General features: G+C 41.6%; 1 protein-coding gene across 7 annotated transcripts in view; it reads right to left on the minus strand.

Moving 5' to 3' along the window:
* Positions 1 to 14878, minus strand: part of SLIT2 (slit guidance ligand 2) — a 268218-nt gene extending 253340 nt beyond the window's left edge. For all 7 annotated transcript variants that reach the window (XM_057405646.1, XM_057405644.1, XM_057405645.1 and 4 more), the window contains exons 1-3: positions 13570 to 14878; positions 11771 to 11842; positions 10481 to 10552 (exon numbers count right to left, since the gene is read on the minus strand). In XM_057405646.1, coding sequence (XP_057261629.1) covers positions 10481 to 10552; positions 11771 to 11842; positions 13570 to 13745 — 320 coding nt within the window. In that variant the 5' untranslated portion in view covers positions 13746 to 14878. The remainder of the gene's footprint in view (positions 1 to 10480; positions 10553 to 11770; positions 11843 to 13569) is intronic.
* Positions 14879 to 15516: the final 638 nt, after the last annotated feature.

A 15516-nucleotide genomic window follows, 5' to 3' on the forward strand; every position in this document is an offset into this window, starting at 1 on the left:
TTCTTACTTGTGTAGGAAGTGACAAAAGTTACTTTGCAAACTGTAGTACTACACTGTACTAATGTACACAACTTAAACCCTAACATATTTTGTCCTTCATTTTCTTTTCATATGGCACTGATGTCAAGTCCAGAATTATCACATTCCTCCCCTACTCCAATCAATTCTCCATATATTATGCAGAACACTACTTTGCACAGAAAATCGGGAGTCTATACTCACTTCACTTCTTTTTCCAACTAGAACAAAGCTCTTTGTGTAGTTGGGGTTTGGCTTTTTTTGTTTTTACTACAAAAGAAGAGAAAAACCTGTGGTTATTTTCTGGAAGTTCCTGTCTTCCTTGTTGTTTCAAGAGAAAAAATATATCTATAAATAGCTGGTTATTACTTATTAATTTTGCTTATGGCACTAAAAAATGTGTGGAAAGAAAGGAAAAACCCAGGAAACTAGAGGCTGGGTAACCTCGCCTCAATGCCTGGGAACGTGACAGAGGAAAACAGAAGCTATTTCTAGGCATAGAAAGGACGAGATGATGACTGGGAGTAGTCAGCATGGATTTACAACTGGGAAGATAATGCCTGACCAGCCTGCTAGCCTCCTACATAAGTAACTTGGCAGATGAAAGGAAGACAGTGGATGTTATCTATCTTGATTTCAGTAAAGCTTCTGACACCGTCTCTCATAACGGTTGTCCTCATAGGTAAACTGAGTAAGTAAAGGCTACAAAAGCAGATGGTGAGGTGGACTGAAAAATTGTCTGAAGTGCCAAGTTCAAAGGGCTGTGATCAGTGGCACAAAGTCCAGGTGGAGAACAGTCACTAGCGATATAACCCAGGGGTTAGTACCAGAGCCAGTACTATTCAACATCTTCATCCACAGCCTGGAAGATGGGACAGAGTACACCCTCACCACATATGCAAAAGATACAAACCTATGAGTGATGCAACAGGTATGCATGCTGCCATTCAGAGGAACCTGGTCAAAAAAAGAAACTCATGAAGGTCAAAAGGAAAATGCAAAGTGCTGCACCTAAGGAGGAACAACCCGATACACCAGCATACACTGAAGAACAAGCTGAAAATCAGAGAAAGGTCTGGGGTTCTGGTGAACAAGATTAAACTGGCGCCAGCAATATGCCCTTGACGCAAAGGCCAACAGCATCCTGGGCTGTATTAGGAAGAGCACTGCCAGCAGGTCAAGGTAGGTGATCCTTCGCCTCTACTTAGCACTGGTGAGACATGTAGAGAGCTGTGCCCAGTGCTGGGCTTCCCACTACAAGACAGACATGGACATACTGGACAAGTCCAGAGAAGGGCCATGAAGATGATTAAGCAGATAGAAACACCTGCCACAGAGGGAGAGTTTGAGAGAGCTGGGACTGTTCAGCCTGAGGAGGGAAAGGCTCAGAGGAATCTCAGTGTGTATAAATATATCATGTGTATAAGTGAGGCATCTAGTTCACAAGTAAGGAAGACCAAGCCACGCATTCTCAGAGGTGAGCAGTGAAAGGACAAGAGGCAACAGGCACAAATCAAAATACAGGGAATTACATTTAAACATGAAAGTGTTTGACCGTGAGGGTTGTCAAACACTGGAATAGGTTGCCCAGAAAGGCTTTTGATTCTTCATCACTAGAGACATTCAAAACCCATCTGGAAATAGCCCTTAGCCATCTGCTCTCGTCGACTATGCATGGGACTATCCATAGAGGCTACTTCAAACCTCCACAATCCTGTGAGGCTAATCCATTGGATTTTATTCTATAAAGTGTACCACAAAGAAGGAAACACAAGTTACAAAACCTCCATAAAGAAAGAGGATCACATACCAGACAAAGCAAAGCTGATGTCTGACAATACCTGGAATTACTTCCGAAGGAAAAAAAAAACCACGAACTAAACAGGCAAAAAAAGAGGGGAGGGGAAGTTGAACCATTAAATGGAATTTATCTAGAGTTTGGACAGATTTCTTTTAAAAAGGCAAGAAGAGCCTGCAGATAGTCCAGATAAGCTTATAACTGTCTTTCTGGCACTGAATTACCACAGTAAGTCTTCATTTCAGCATTTTTCTGTAGCACCTGTATAGGCATCCTGCCAAACTGAAAACAGAAAAACTGGTATGTCTTCCAGAAAACTTAAGGAAAACTTTGCCACATTGTATTTGACTATCAGTCCAGACTATTATTAAAGACAAGCCAGCACAATGCACTACCTACTATGAAGGAAAGCATTTCTTCTGATGAAGTTTCAAACAATCTTCATAATAAGTGAGGTAATATAAGAGTATGAGTCACTGAAGTGGCAGCCATGCAGCCAGATCCCTCATACATTTCGGAGTTTAACTGCAAAATTCCAGATAGAACTGTGGCTTCTGCAGTCAAAATAAGGAGTGCCTTAAAAATTCTTTCAAATATGTTATATTAAAATGCAATGACAGCTCAGTTTTCACCTGTGGCCATCTAACATTAAACCTGTTTTGTTGGGGTTTTTTTATAGGTTTTGGTTTTTGTTTGTTTGTTTTTCTTAATATTGCACTGGCTCTGCAAGAGATAAATATGACTTTTACAGAGTAAAACTAACATGCGGCTTTAGTTGTAAGCTTTAACATCAGTGCTCTACAGCATCAGTTTAAAATAGTTTCTGAACACAAACACTATTTGAAATAAAAACATTACAACAGTTGTGTAGAATCGGACTTGGTTTCAGTGTTTTGCAACAGTGCAAATTACCCATTTCAGAGGGAGCAAGAAAGAGGAGCATCCAGCAAACAGTGTCACAAAGGATGAGCATAAAACAGATGTGGGAAAAATAAACAGCCTTCCTGCCCTGGAATTTGTAAAAAGGTCTGCAAAGAGCAAACAGGACTTCTCACTGCAGTTTGACTTCTAGACCTATAAAGGGAGTCCCATGAGAAAAGACACTCAGATGAATGAAACATACTAAAAATAATACCAGACATGTACAAGGCTTTTAAAAGAACATTGTTCATTGTTTTATCAAATATTTAATAGTATTCTTGAAAGTGTAGCTACAATCTGATTTTAAAAATTCTGTAGAACACTGCATCTTTTTAAACAGTGTCTTCAAAGACAGCCTTTTCCTATTTCTGATTTAACAGACATTTTCAGAGAAGATATTTGAAGTTGCTTTGACAGAAGTCTGCTAATACAGAATAAATACTGTAGTTTGTTTTGGATTTGTTGTTTTTTGGTTTGTTTTTTTATTTAAACTATTAATACAGGTGTTCCTGTACAATTCATGTAAGATGGTCTCACATTCCTCCAGTAAGTAATTAGCACTGCAGGCTTTGTGGTCTCCTTACTCTAAGGAGAGGAATGTGCTATGCATTGCCCTTAAACTATGTAGGATTAGTGAAGAGAAGGATTTTTCACATCCATGATTAACAAGGAATAACTGTTCTCCCCTTCAGGGCTGTTCAAAACCATATTCTCTACCTCATTATTATTCTGCTACCTATCACACACACATGAAGGTATTAACCCTTCAAATGCTCATACATTCAGACAGAAGTCAGGTGATTAGGTATTAATGCTTTTTGGAGGAGAAAAATCAAAACATCAAGCAGCCTTAAAAAACAAGCACATGTATTAGCACCTCAGGTGTTTGATTGGCAGTCCAAACTATCCTTTCTGACTGCAGTAGTCAGAAACTGTTCAGAACATACCTCAACTGAAAAATAACAACTCTCAGGCTTCAGTAACGAACTTGCACACCAAAACAAAGACCAGGACTCAGTGAGAAAAGAAACTGGAGACTAACTTCTAGCTAAAGAGGTACAATTTCATTTTAAGAGTTCAGTACAACCTTCATACTATATAATATAAGGTCTTACTGCTAAAAGAGCTGTTTTCATTGAGAGTACATACAGTCAAGCACAACTAGATGAAACTCTGTCCATTTATTGGCTGTTCTTTCGGATATGATTGTGATACAAATGGCTCCTGGAACAGTAGTAGCGACTCCACTGCTAATATAGCATTTTTTTACCAGGGTCCTAAAATTAAACAATAACCTTTAAACTTCACACTCAAGCATATGTAAATTGAAGGGAAAAAAAAACTACACCAAAACCCCAAGTTTTGTTTCAGCTAAAACTGCATCATAAAAGTAGACAACATTTGGCATTTTTTTCAGAAGTCCCTGCTCCTGAACCTTGATCATGTAACTCTGTAGAAGTGAAATCTGGGGGTTTCAATATTTCTTTTCTGCAACTGAAATATCCGAAATTCAAAATCAGAAAGAAAATTTCAGAACAAAATTATTCTGGGATAAATTTATTGATTCAGCTCACATTTAAAGACTCATGGAAAATCCTGCTGTTCCTCTTTTTAAAGGTACTATTTTCCTATTTGGAAGCTACGTTATGGATAGAGGTAGTTAAATAATCGGAATAAAACTGCAATCTCATGCCACACATCTATACACAACAAAAAGTTAACAAATAGATTTATTTTAATCACTGGAAAGCATGTTTTATCCTAGATGGAACATTTTATTTCTTAGTCCATCCTGCTAAGCATGTCTTTGTAAGGTGAGATTCCCAGTAAAACGCTGTACGTTCAGAGATCGTGGTTTCGGTTTTACAATTTCAAAGCAAGCTTAATGGTTTAACATATTTATCAGACTAGGTTATAACCAAACAGATGACTCTGACCATGCAGTATGTGAAATACAGCTAAAACCCACCTTATTATACTGAACCCCATTTAATATCTTTGACAAGATTGACTCCTATGTATTGAAATTATAATTAAGTTCTTGCTACAGAAGCTGCAAGCATAGCAGTTTTGCATGCAGGTTTATAACCAGAAAAGAAATCTAAGTAGTACCTCCATTTGTTTACCAAGTTAAAAAAAAAAAACACCAAAAATAAAAACAGCAACAAAACAAAACCTCCCCTTGAAACTATGTAATTGAAATATACGTTTCCATCTGTGCAGGCACATCTGTAAGTTTCAAACTGTTCATCAGCAGCACAAGCAAAAACTTAAATAATTTTCTGTACTCAAACACTTGTAAGTACACTCTAAGTAAACATACTCTTCATCTTAAGCTCTGATAACTTATTATAATGTATTTGTGGAGATGGAGCCCCAATAAACAGCAAGTACAGACAATCCCTCCATTTTTAGAGCTGTGTTGTAGAAGTTAAAAAAAAAATGAACTGTAACATTTAATTCTTGAAATACTTCTTTATCCATCATTCAGTGATACATTGTAAGAAACATGAAAATACAACAAAGATAGCTTTCAATTTAAAACCTATTTTAAGTACCAACTTGATGTTCAACCCTTACAGCCTTCTCTTGAACACAGGATTTCAGCTTACACACCATGTACCTCAAGAAGGGGGCTGGCTTTTAAGGAAGTGGGGGGTGCGTGTGTGTGCATAAATATTTAGGTCAAACACTAACTCAGAGGTTGTTCTAGAGCCTGAGAGAGTAACATTTTACTTCCACACTAATTTTCAACAGAAATGGTTTCCATGGTATTTGGGTTTTGGTTTGGGTTTTTTTGTTTATGGGGTTTGGGGATTTTTTTAGGTCTGTACAGTAACTCTTTAGAACTATTATGATAATCAATAGACATATGATAATAAATAGACATTTCAGAAATAAACTTTTAATGCAAATATCAGAAGTGATGGGCTTAGCCTGGAAACTTATTAGGCCACACAAGTAACCTTTCTCACAAGGGTAATCAGTGGGACTACTCATGCAAACCAAGTTATTCACATGGTAAATATCTACAGAATCAGACTCCAAATTAGCATTTTAGGGGCATACTGCTACCTCAATGGATTATTCACAAATACAGGAAGAAAAATGCGGGTAGTTTTCAAATGACTGCTATAAACTCTTCCTATTTTGATAGCTTTAGGATGTTTAAGCATAGTCTTAGCATAACAGCTGTCATGTCAACTAGACTAGAAAAATTACTAGGAAAAATTATAACAACATACCTATCGGGAAAAAAAATTCTTAAATTAAAAGGTAACTGCACTGATGGGTAAACAAGTGAGTAGTATACTTATCTCAAAACCTGACTACACTGTATTCCTGGAGTACAAAGGATTGTAAGGAAATTTTAGACTTAAGTAGCTTATAATGGAACTGGTTCAACAGTCTACAGCAGCTGTCTTCAAATATTATACGTCCCTTCAGATGACAATAGCTTGTAAAAACACCGAGATACTTCACTGGGAACACTTGCAGCAATACCACAGAAGGTGCTGGTCTCAGGTATAACAACTTTTGAACATAATTTTTAAAGTTGTGTCTAATAACTGTTAGTTTTCAGAAAGTTGAGATTTTCAGTTTATTTTCCTCGTGTTTTCTTAAGAGGCTATTTCAAACCATTATAAACATCACACTCAAGGTGACAGCTTTATAAAGAAAAAAGAAACAAGCTTTCAATTTCACATTCTCATAAGGAATCATTTCAAAAGGTTTTGTCTCCCATAATAAGCAGTGGTTTCCAGAATTCTAAAATGTTGAGCAAATTCTCCATACCTTGACTTTTTACGGCATTTGTTATGAAACATACAGAAACCCTCCAGTGATACATGAATGTTGTCTACGTAAGAGAGGTTCAGCAAATATAACAGGCCAAATCCTAATCCTTTCTTTATGGGACCTGCCATGCACTGAAGGGCCATATACTCTTTAAAGGCCTATCCATAGAACCATGGGGTCATCATGCAGGTTACTAGTCAATATAGAAAGCACTGCAGATGCTAAATGCAGGACAGACAAGATCATAATTAATCCAAGAATTTTTGACACTGTTTCAGGATGTACACAAAGGCTGACTGAAAAAATAGGCTGTATGTACTGAAATTCCGAGAACGTTGTTTCAGCATACAGAGCACTTATACAACACAGACCACGTGACTCAGCTATTCCAGATACAGGCTGTGAAGAAAGCTATATTCATGGCAGGCTTCCTAGCTCAGGCAGTGTTGCACCAAATTGGTTTGGACTGGAGCTAGTACCCTTTAAAATCTGAGCCTTCACACAAGATTATACCCAAGTGAACACTGAAATATATACTGAAGTATATAAGTACATAAGACTTTCCAGAGAAGTATCCAACTTAAAGTCCTATAGCAAAATCACCTTCAGCTTCACCAGTGTCTGTCCAGCAACTGAACTTTCCACAAACCCAAAACTTATCTGCTTAAGTTGCTACTTTTAATCGTGTTTATGCTCCCAGTTCTTATGTAGCAAGCACTACTACACAATCATTTATTGCTAACTGAATATTTTTACTTTAAAATTGCAGCAAGGCTGTTGTAGCAACAGCCACTTGTTACAGCAGTATTTATTGTGGTTTTGGTTTCCACTGCACTTCTACAATTACACTGGTGTGACATAAATACCAGTTATGCGGCATATTACATCTAAATAGCTTTATGTCCTATTACATATACCGAGTATAGTAGAGATTTGTTGTTCCTTTACTAAGCTATAGGAAAAACATTACTGTCTACTTGAGATATACAGAGATTTCATCAAATAATGTCTTTAAGTTGCCTGTTGAAGAGAAGGTTGAGAGTTTCTTGAGATTAATTTTGCAAAATGCCACAGGTCTTCACTTGCCTTAAAATGGGTTGAGGACACACACAGTTTTGAATTATCAGATCTACAAATGAGTATTAATGATAACTGATCCAACCAAACAGTTCCTTGGAAATCAGAGTAAATGATCTAAAAAGAAATTATTTTGTAATGGGAATTCCAGTTCAGAAACAAAAAAAAACTAAAAGCACCACTTACCTAAAGAGATGAATTATTTTTTCCCCCAAAGGGAAACTACTGTGAAAGTCTGTTCTTCATATTAGAGTACTGAACTACAGAAAGCATGTTTTAAAACTGAGCCTGTACACACTAGCATAAGATAATCCATCATAAGAAATATTACATGTAAACAATCTTGTAAACTAAATCAAGTTCATTTAAACTGCAGTAAGGTGCACTTACACCTTCCACTGGCATGTTAAGAGGACTGCATCAGGTATTTCACAGTTGTTTGGCACATTGCATTTACAGCAGAAATGTGACATCTACACTTAAACATTTTAAAAAACTGAAAAGCTTTAAGTGCTCGCTGTTTAATGTATAAAAGAAAACACTTGAGGGAAGTATCCACAAGTTTCCCAAGAAATCATTTCTAATTCAGAATCCCAAGGAGATGAATTGGCTGTCAGATAACAATGTGCCCTCATCAGATGGACTTGGCAGTTGTAAACAGGAGGAATTTTCTCAGCTTTTCCTCACAAATATGAAATATTTGTTCTCTGCCAACAGCTGGGGCAGTTTAAAGACACCCTGCATATATATTCAAATTACAAGTCACCCACACACCTAACAATGACTGAATTTCAGCAACTTAAAGAAACTCTAACAATAACTGGAACAGATGCAAAATAATTCCAAAGACAAAACAATCTAACTTTGTCAATCTAAACGACTAAAAACTTTCAAATGTCATAGCTTGCCTGCTGAAGAGTGAACAAAAATAACTCACAAAAGTAGACACAATTATCAGAATTTCTCTTCAGAACTAGTGTCTATGTAACTGGAAAATATCTGTTGTTTTCCAAAGACTTTAATTATTTTTCTCTTGATAAATTCATAAATAGAAAACAATGGAAAATGTGAGCATAGACAAGTTTCAACTACCAGCGCTCTTTTGTTCTGTAGTATTGCAATTCCGTACTTCAGAAATCTTGTATTAAATGCCTTGAAATTATGACAACTTATTAACGATATTTCAAAAAATTATTTTAAATCACATAGCAGGATCTTGCTTCTAGATAACCAAGAAATAAAGTTGACTACATACTGGTTTAAAACTTGGCAAGTATTGGGTATCTCGGTGTCAAGCCACATTCACAATGAAGGCAAGGATCTTTTAAAATTTATTAATGTTTCATATATGTGTACTTCTGCAATATGATCTACACTACTGGTTAATTTTTTTGCTATAAACCTAATTTAGGGATGTGTGTATATTATTCCAATACATCTCTCAGCAGGAGAAGATATACTAAAACTCTGTTCTTTGTATAAAATCTAAAACACATTGTAAAAAAGCATTGCATTAAGTACTTTAATACAACTTTGAAAAAATCTGACTACGCATTTCTAAGAGCCATCGATTTCATTAAAATTTATTCAGAAAAGATTGCACTATATAACAACACCTTCAATTTTTAGGTCAAAAAGTTACTGTGGTTTCTTTGAAAATACGAGGTAATTAACTCAAGTACATGATATATCAACTACTTTAGAAATACCATAATTACACTGGTGGTTATTAAGTCTCTTGAATAGCTTTGTCTATATGAGCAAACCATAATGGTTTGTGGGGGTTTCTTTTAAACACACAGCAGCTGTGGATACAGAGCACAGCTATAAAGACAAACAGAATGTCTAAGCCAATGCTGCTTTTAAATAAAGTAGAAATACTTTTATGAAGTTAAAGCAACAGCTAATGAAAAGCTAAACAAGATCTCAGATGCATGCTTAAAGAAAAGTTGATATAATGAAATGGAAGCAACTAAGGTGTCTAATGATGAAGACATTACTTTAAAGTTCTACACAAACATACATGAATACAGGGCATTCTTTGACTTTACTAGATCGAGAATGAAACTATATCCAACAAACAGCATTTTGCCTTTAATAAGTCAGATGTCCCAAGTCATACAATACATTTTTAAAAGCATTTTCATTTTAGGAAATGCAACAAACTAAGACACATACTGAAAATTAAGCAGCTATTATAAAAAGCTAAAACCTTTTGGGAGTTACTCATTTTCTCCATCCAAACATGCAGGTGTTCGCACTTCAACTTCACCAGACAGGATCCTTTCATTGCCACTCCATTCTCTCTCCCCATAGAACTCAATCATTTTTTTTCCTTTTTAAGTCCAAACCCAATTAATTTTTGGGAACTAGCACTTTTCATATTTCTAAGCCTTTGTAAATGTTGCAATCATATAAAAACTGAAGCAGAATTAAAATACTGCTTTCCCACTATGTAACAAGACAACACTTGATAACTAGCAGTTACTTCCAATAAGACGTATAAAACATCAAATATCTCCAAGACTAGCAATTAACAGTGTACTTCAGATAACAGGCATTTTTTTAGTTGTATTCATGTTTGAAAAAGTCCTTGTTTATTCAAGGGAAGAGATTTCATAGTACCCAAGCTATTTCCTACAAGGTAATTGTAGTTTACATTTGAAATCTGGACTGCTCATGAAAGCTCCCCCCTGGCCAAGTCCCATACATACTGCTTGAGAATTTCTTTTCTTATGTCTCAATTAGGATAGATATTCCAAGTTGGGTTGTTTTTTTAGAAAAAAAAAATCAGAGGCCTGAGTACACACAAATGATTTGATTAAAAACAAAAAAAAATCTCTTGTGTTTAGAATTCAAAATACTTACAGCCTCTCCAGTTCTTTTAAATCCTGGAATGCTCCTCTCTCAATAGTACTAATCTTGTTCTCCATAAGCTGACTGAAATACAGAATTTTTTATACATAAGTTCTAAAAGATCCAAGACAACTTGTTGCATTAACAATAGTCATTTAAAGACAACCGCATATTCATTAAAACAGCACAACAGTTATTAGAGTGACACATGATTTAACCTTCCAGACCCATCATCAGCATTTTGCATGGGCTCATATATCCAAAAGGGAAAAAATAATCCTCAGTAAAAGAAATAGGAATCGATACTACATTCGCTCATTTACTTAATAATCCAAAGTTAAAAAGTCGCACATATACATGCATGCTGGGTGTGCACACAGACACACATCACTGCTCCTGGGCAAGTTACAAGACACTAGGTGAACAGCTTGAAGGCAATACTAGCCTCACATGAGAATGACAAAACAAAAATACTGAACTGTGGGGTGTGGGGAGAAGACACCAGTGAAAGACTGCACAGAGATTATAACTGTAACAGTACTTTTGTTTTGTAAATACATTAAATATTGCTAAAACATTTTCTGCTCCAGACAGAAACGGAAAAGGATTTTATACTGCTACTTGCTCAAATAAAATAGCATTAACAAATTAGCTACATAAATTATGTAGTATTTTAAAGTTTTTCTCCCCCACCCAGAAAAATTGCCCCAAAAACCAAAACCCCACAGAATCTTAAAAGATTCGTAACATTTGAAACAAAAGTGTCAACAAAAGCACCAAAAGAAATAATTCCTTCCAAGAATTCACTGTTAAAGCAGCTCCTTTTGGACCAGAAACTGTAGAAAAGCAATAATCATCATCTGCAATTTGCTTTTAAATTCAGTAGAGGAAGAACTTTTTTTCTTAATGAATTTCCTTATACTTTAGGTTGAGAGGACCCATTTTCAGTGTGAAATATGTTTTCTAACCTTAAAGTCACTCCAACAGTTATTCAACCAATTTTAGCAAAGCTACATGCCAAATTAAGTCCTTGAGTTCTCTTGTGAGCTTAATCAGAGATTATAAAAATTTTAACAAATGATATTTCAGGCAATTGCTAACTTAAACATATCAGTGTATAACCCAGGGAACGGGGGGGGGGGCTGCATTCAGAAAGGGAGGAAGGGTGTTAAATTCAGGTGCAATAGCTAAAAAGTGTTAACCTATCCAGCTGACAAACTGAAAGATAACCAGCTCAATGGCTGTATATCAAACTGTAGCATCAGCCCTAGAAGTTTTCAGTAATAGGAAGAGAAAACTTACAGAACTCGAAGGTGCCTTAGACCAGCAAAGTCGGTCTTGGTGATTCTTGTGATGTTATTTCCATTAAGATCCCTAAGAAAAATAATTTACAAGCAGCAAAATTAAACATTCAAAAGTTACTTTTAAATTGTTTTGTTTGTTTTCATGGGCACAGCCTTTTGAGCAATTAGATGTAAATGAACCAAACCATTCCTACAACTAACAGTGTGAGATCCTCATTTTCAAGTGACTGAACAAAGGTTTATCTTGAAGGTAGTAGTTTTAAACTCTCTAATGAGGCCTTTACAAAGTCAGTTCTGCCTGCCATTATAAATCTCATATATATCTTTAACAATATAGAACAGTCAAAACCTCTCTGAACATGGTTATAACTGCACTTAGAAAACCACTAAAGCTACTATATATATATATGTGCTACAGTATTTGTTTGCCTGTTACAAAATCTAAGAGACTGAAATCAAGAAAATTTTCAGCATTCTTAAGCAACTTTTAGCTTTCATAGCATAGCTACAAAAGCACAACAGATCTTAACTTCCTATAAGCAAACACAGCTTCCAAGCAAGCATGAGACTGGAGAATAAGTGATGGGAGACATGATTTTATGAAAAGTAAACTCTTCACTTGCTGCATGGAAAGCTACACTGACTGCAGAATGCAAAGCGCATTCAGAATCGACAGAAAACTATTTAGGCCCTAGCATTTCTGTTCATACTTCAGTAATACTTTACCTTCTGGAGTATATGCCCCTTTTTCTCAAAATTTTGGGGTCAAGCTGTGTACATCGCTCAGTACCAATCACTACAAATAAAACCAGACTTCGCAATTCCAGAGGTAAGCCATTAGGAAGTGGTTCTATACATGAAAACTGCTCTAACAATTACAGCTCATTCCCGAAGTGTGTGTGTGGGGGGGGGGTATAAATAAATATCCTTTTTCATGCACCAACATTCAAATGACTTAAAGATAACTCTTTCAACTCCTCAGACACTTTTAAAAGGCAACCCGATATGATAAAAGTAACCGACCAGACGCTTGCTTACTCTCAAGAGTAGAAAAAACCCCTAGCCGAAGGGTACACGAACCGTCTCAGAAAGAGGATGGGGGGAGGTCTCACAGCTAAGGAAAAACTTGGTGCTGTCTAAGTGGGAAGAGGTTAAGCCACGCCAGCGTGCCCTCGCCGTAAGACAGATGCGGGCAAAGCCTCGCCGGGCTCCAGCTTCACTCCGGTGCAGCGGGCGTCAGCGCGCCCCGCCAGCCTTCCCACGCGGTAACCCCGCGGCCCCGGAGCTGGAGTGAGCGCTGCGCGCCGGCGAACCGCCTCAGCTCACTCAGGGGCCCGCCTACGTCCGCGGAGCACCGCGGCCCGGCTCTTCCCCACTGCCTCAGGGGAAGAAATCCGCAATAGCGAAGTTTGCCGGGAAATGGGCGCCGGCGGGGGGAGACGCCGCTCCGCCGCTGCCGCCCCGGGCCGCCCCGCGAGCGGCCGCTGTGCCCGCCCCGCCGCTCCTGCTCCCCGCGGCGGCGGGAACGGCGCTCCTCACCGTGGCTTCTCGGAATGAAAGGCAGCAGCTGGGAGCAGAGTCCACCTCTCCCACGACTCCACGCATCGCCGTGAAATGGGGAGCGCTAACAGCAGGGGAAGGAAACGGACACGCCACACACCCCCTCCCCCAAAAGGGCGTCGGGACCCCAAACCAGGCCGGCTCCAAGGGGCCACATATGCCCCACCAGCCAGCGGGAGCCCTGACGGGAGCCAGGGAACGAGGGACTCTCGCCGCCACCCCAGCAGGGTTACTTACAGCCTCTCGGTGTTGCGGGGGATGTTCCTCGGGACCCCGCGCAGCGCCAGCCCGTGACAGTCCACGGTGCTCCCCGAGCAGGAGCACTGCGCCGGGCACGGCTGCGGCACCACCTCGCCCGCCATCGCCAGCAGCAGCCCCAGGGACAGGGTGAGCTTTCCCCAGCCGCACATCATCACCGCCCACAGCCGCCCGGCCGGGCCCGCCGGCCTCGGCCCCGGGGAGGCGCAGGGCGCGCCGCCCTCCTCCTCGCAGCGGTGAGGACTCGGGCAACTTTCAGGGTGCAGAGAAAGCGAAGTCCCTTCTATCCAAAGCCAAGCCAAGTAAAACAACCCCGGCAAAGTGAGGTGGATGGCACGGATCAGCGGCTGAAGACAACTTCGCCGGGAGGGGGGCCGGGCCCGGGCCCTCCCTCTCTAGCCCGTCGGGTGGCGGGGAGAGGCGGCACTTGGGTCTCGACTTCGCACGCTCCCAGCGGAGGCGAAGCGGCGGAGTTGGGCTAGCTCCTTATTTTCGTCCTCGCGCCTTTCAAAGCCGTGACTCTCCTCTGAGCTCCCGGCTAAAGGCCGCGGAGCGCCGTTCGCCCGAGTGGCGTGGTTCCTGCGCTGCCCGCGCAGCGCAGCAGTCGCTCCCACGCGCGTCCCCCGTCGCGGGCCGCTCACAGCCCCACGGGGGGCGGCGGCGGGACTGACACCGCGCACACACCGTCCTGTCAGAGGCGCCTCAGCAAATCATACCCCTCTCGCAGGCATTCATCAAACTGTCTCACGAAGAAGGAGGGAGGGGAAAAAAAAAAAGTCAAACACACGAGATGATGTTGGGCTTGGCTTTCCACCCCCCGCGCCCCCTCCTGCTGTAAGCTCCCAAGCCAAGTTTAGCAGGAAAGGGCTGGTCCTAGAGCACGATGATAATAAGCAGTCGAGAAGTGATTCGTTGCCCTGCTGGAAGGGAGTTCATCCACGACCCCTTTCTCCTCACTGACAGATCACAGTTATAGATCCTCCTGTGATCCCGGGAGCACGGCGAAACAGGCCGAAGAACAGATGATGTGCGGCGAGAGTGCGGGGAGTGAAGGGGGCGTTATTCTGCTCCCCGTGGTCTCCCGGATACCGTGGCTTTGCTGCAGCAAAGGCACCTGATCGGAAAGGTAAGAACTGCTCAGTCCTTCCAGGTGAGGCCAGTTCAGCAGCTCCTAAGCTTGCTGCAGGAATGGGAGCAACTTTCCTCTTCACCCGGAGCCCGCTGGGGCACAGCGCCTCGGGAAGGGTTTGCGCCCCTTCCCCTGATCCCACCGGTGCACCTGAGCTGCCGGTGCTGGTGCTCGGCTCCCTGGAGGCGGTGCTCTTCAGGCGCAGAGGGAAACGGCAGAGAGGGCGCGGGGATGCGGGAGAACGGAGGCGACACGCCAGCTCCTTCCCTCGCACCCCAAGTCTCTCCGAATGAACAATAGAATGGCACCGCCGTACGCAGACCGGCTCTCCTCCCCGCTGCAAGGTGCCTGCTGCCGCCCGCGGGAAGGGCTCCCCGAGCGCGGTCTCCCGCGGAACCGCCCCCGGCACCCAGCCGAGCGCTCCCTGCTGCCCGACCAGGCGCTGCTCCCCCGGTCCCGCTCCCACGGAGCCAGGAGCGCCCCACGCGCCGCCCTATATAGGGCCGACGGGGCCGCGCCTCCCCGGCCCCGCCCGCAGCGCCCCGCGCCGCTCTCACTGGCTGCGCCGCCGCCCGCCCCGGCCGGCCCGGCCCGGCCACCGCGGGGGGCGGGGGGCGGGGGGCTGATCCGCGGCGCCAACAATGAATGAAAGTTGGGGGAGCGGCGGGGAGGCAGGTCCGTGTGTGTGCCCCCACCCCGGGAGTTGTTGCGCGGACTTTCCCACGCAGCCCTGGCCTGCGGGTGTCAAGCACCCGGGAAGGAGAACGGAGAGGAGGGGCCGCAGCGGTGGTTGTGTG

The sequence above is a fragment of the Pezoporus wallicus genome, unplaced genomic scaffold, assembly GCF_028554395.1.
Source record: "Pezoporus wallicus isolate ANWC-B61680 ecotype Strahan unplaced genomic scaffold, APGP_CSIRO_Pwel_v1 contig_642, whole genome shotgun sequence".
NCBI classification, from domain to species: Eukaryota; Metazoa; Chordata; class Aves; order Psittaciformes; family Psittacidae; genus Pezoporus; species Pezoporus wallicus.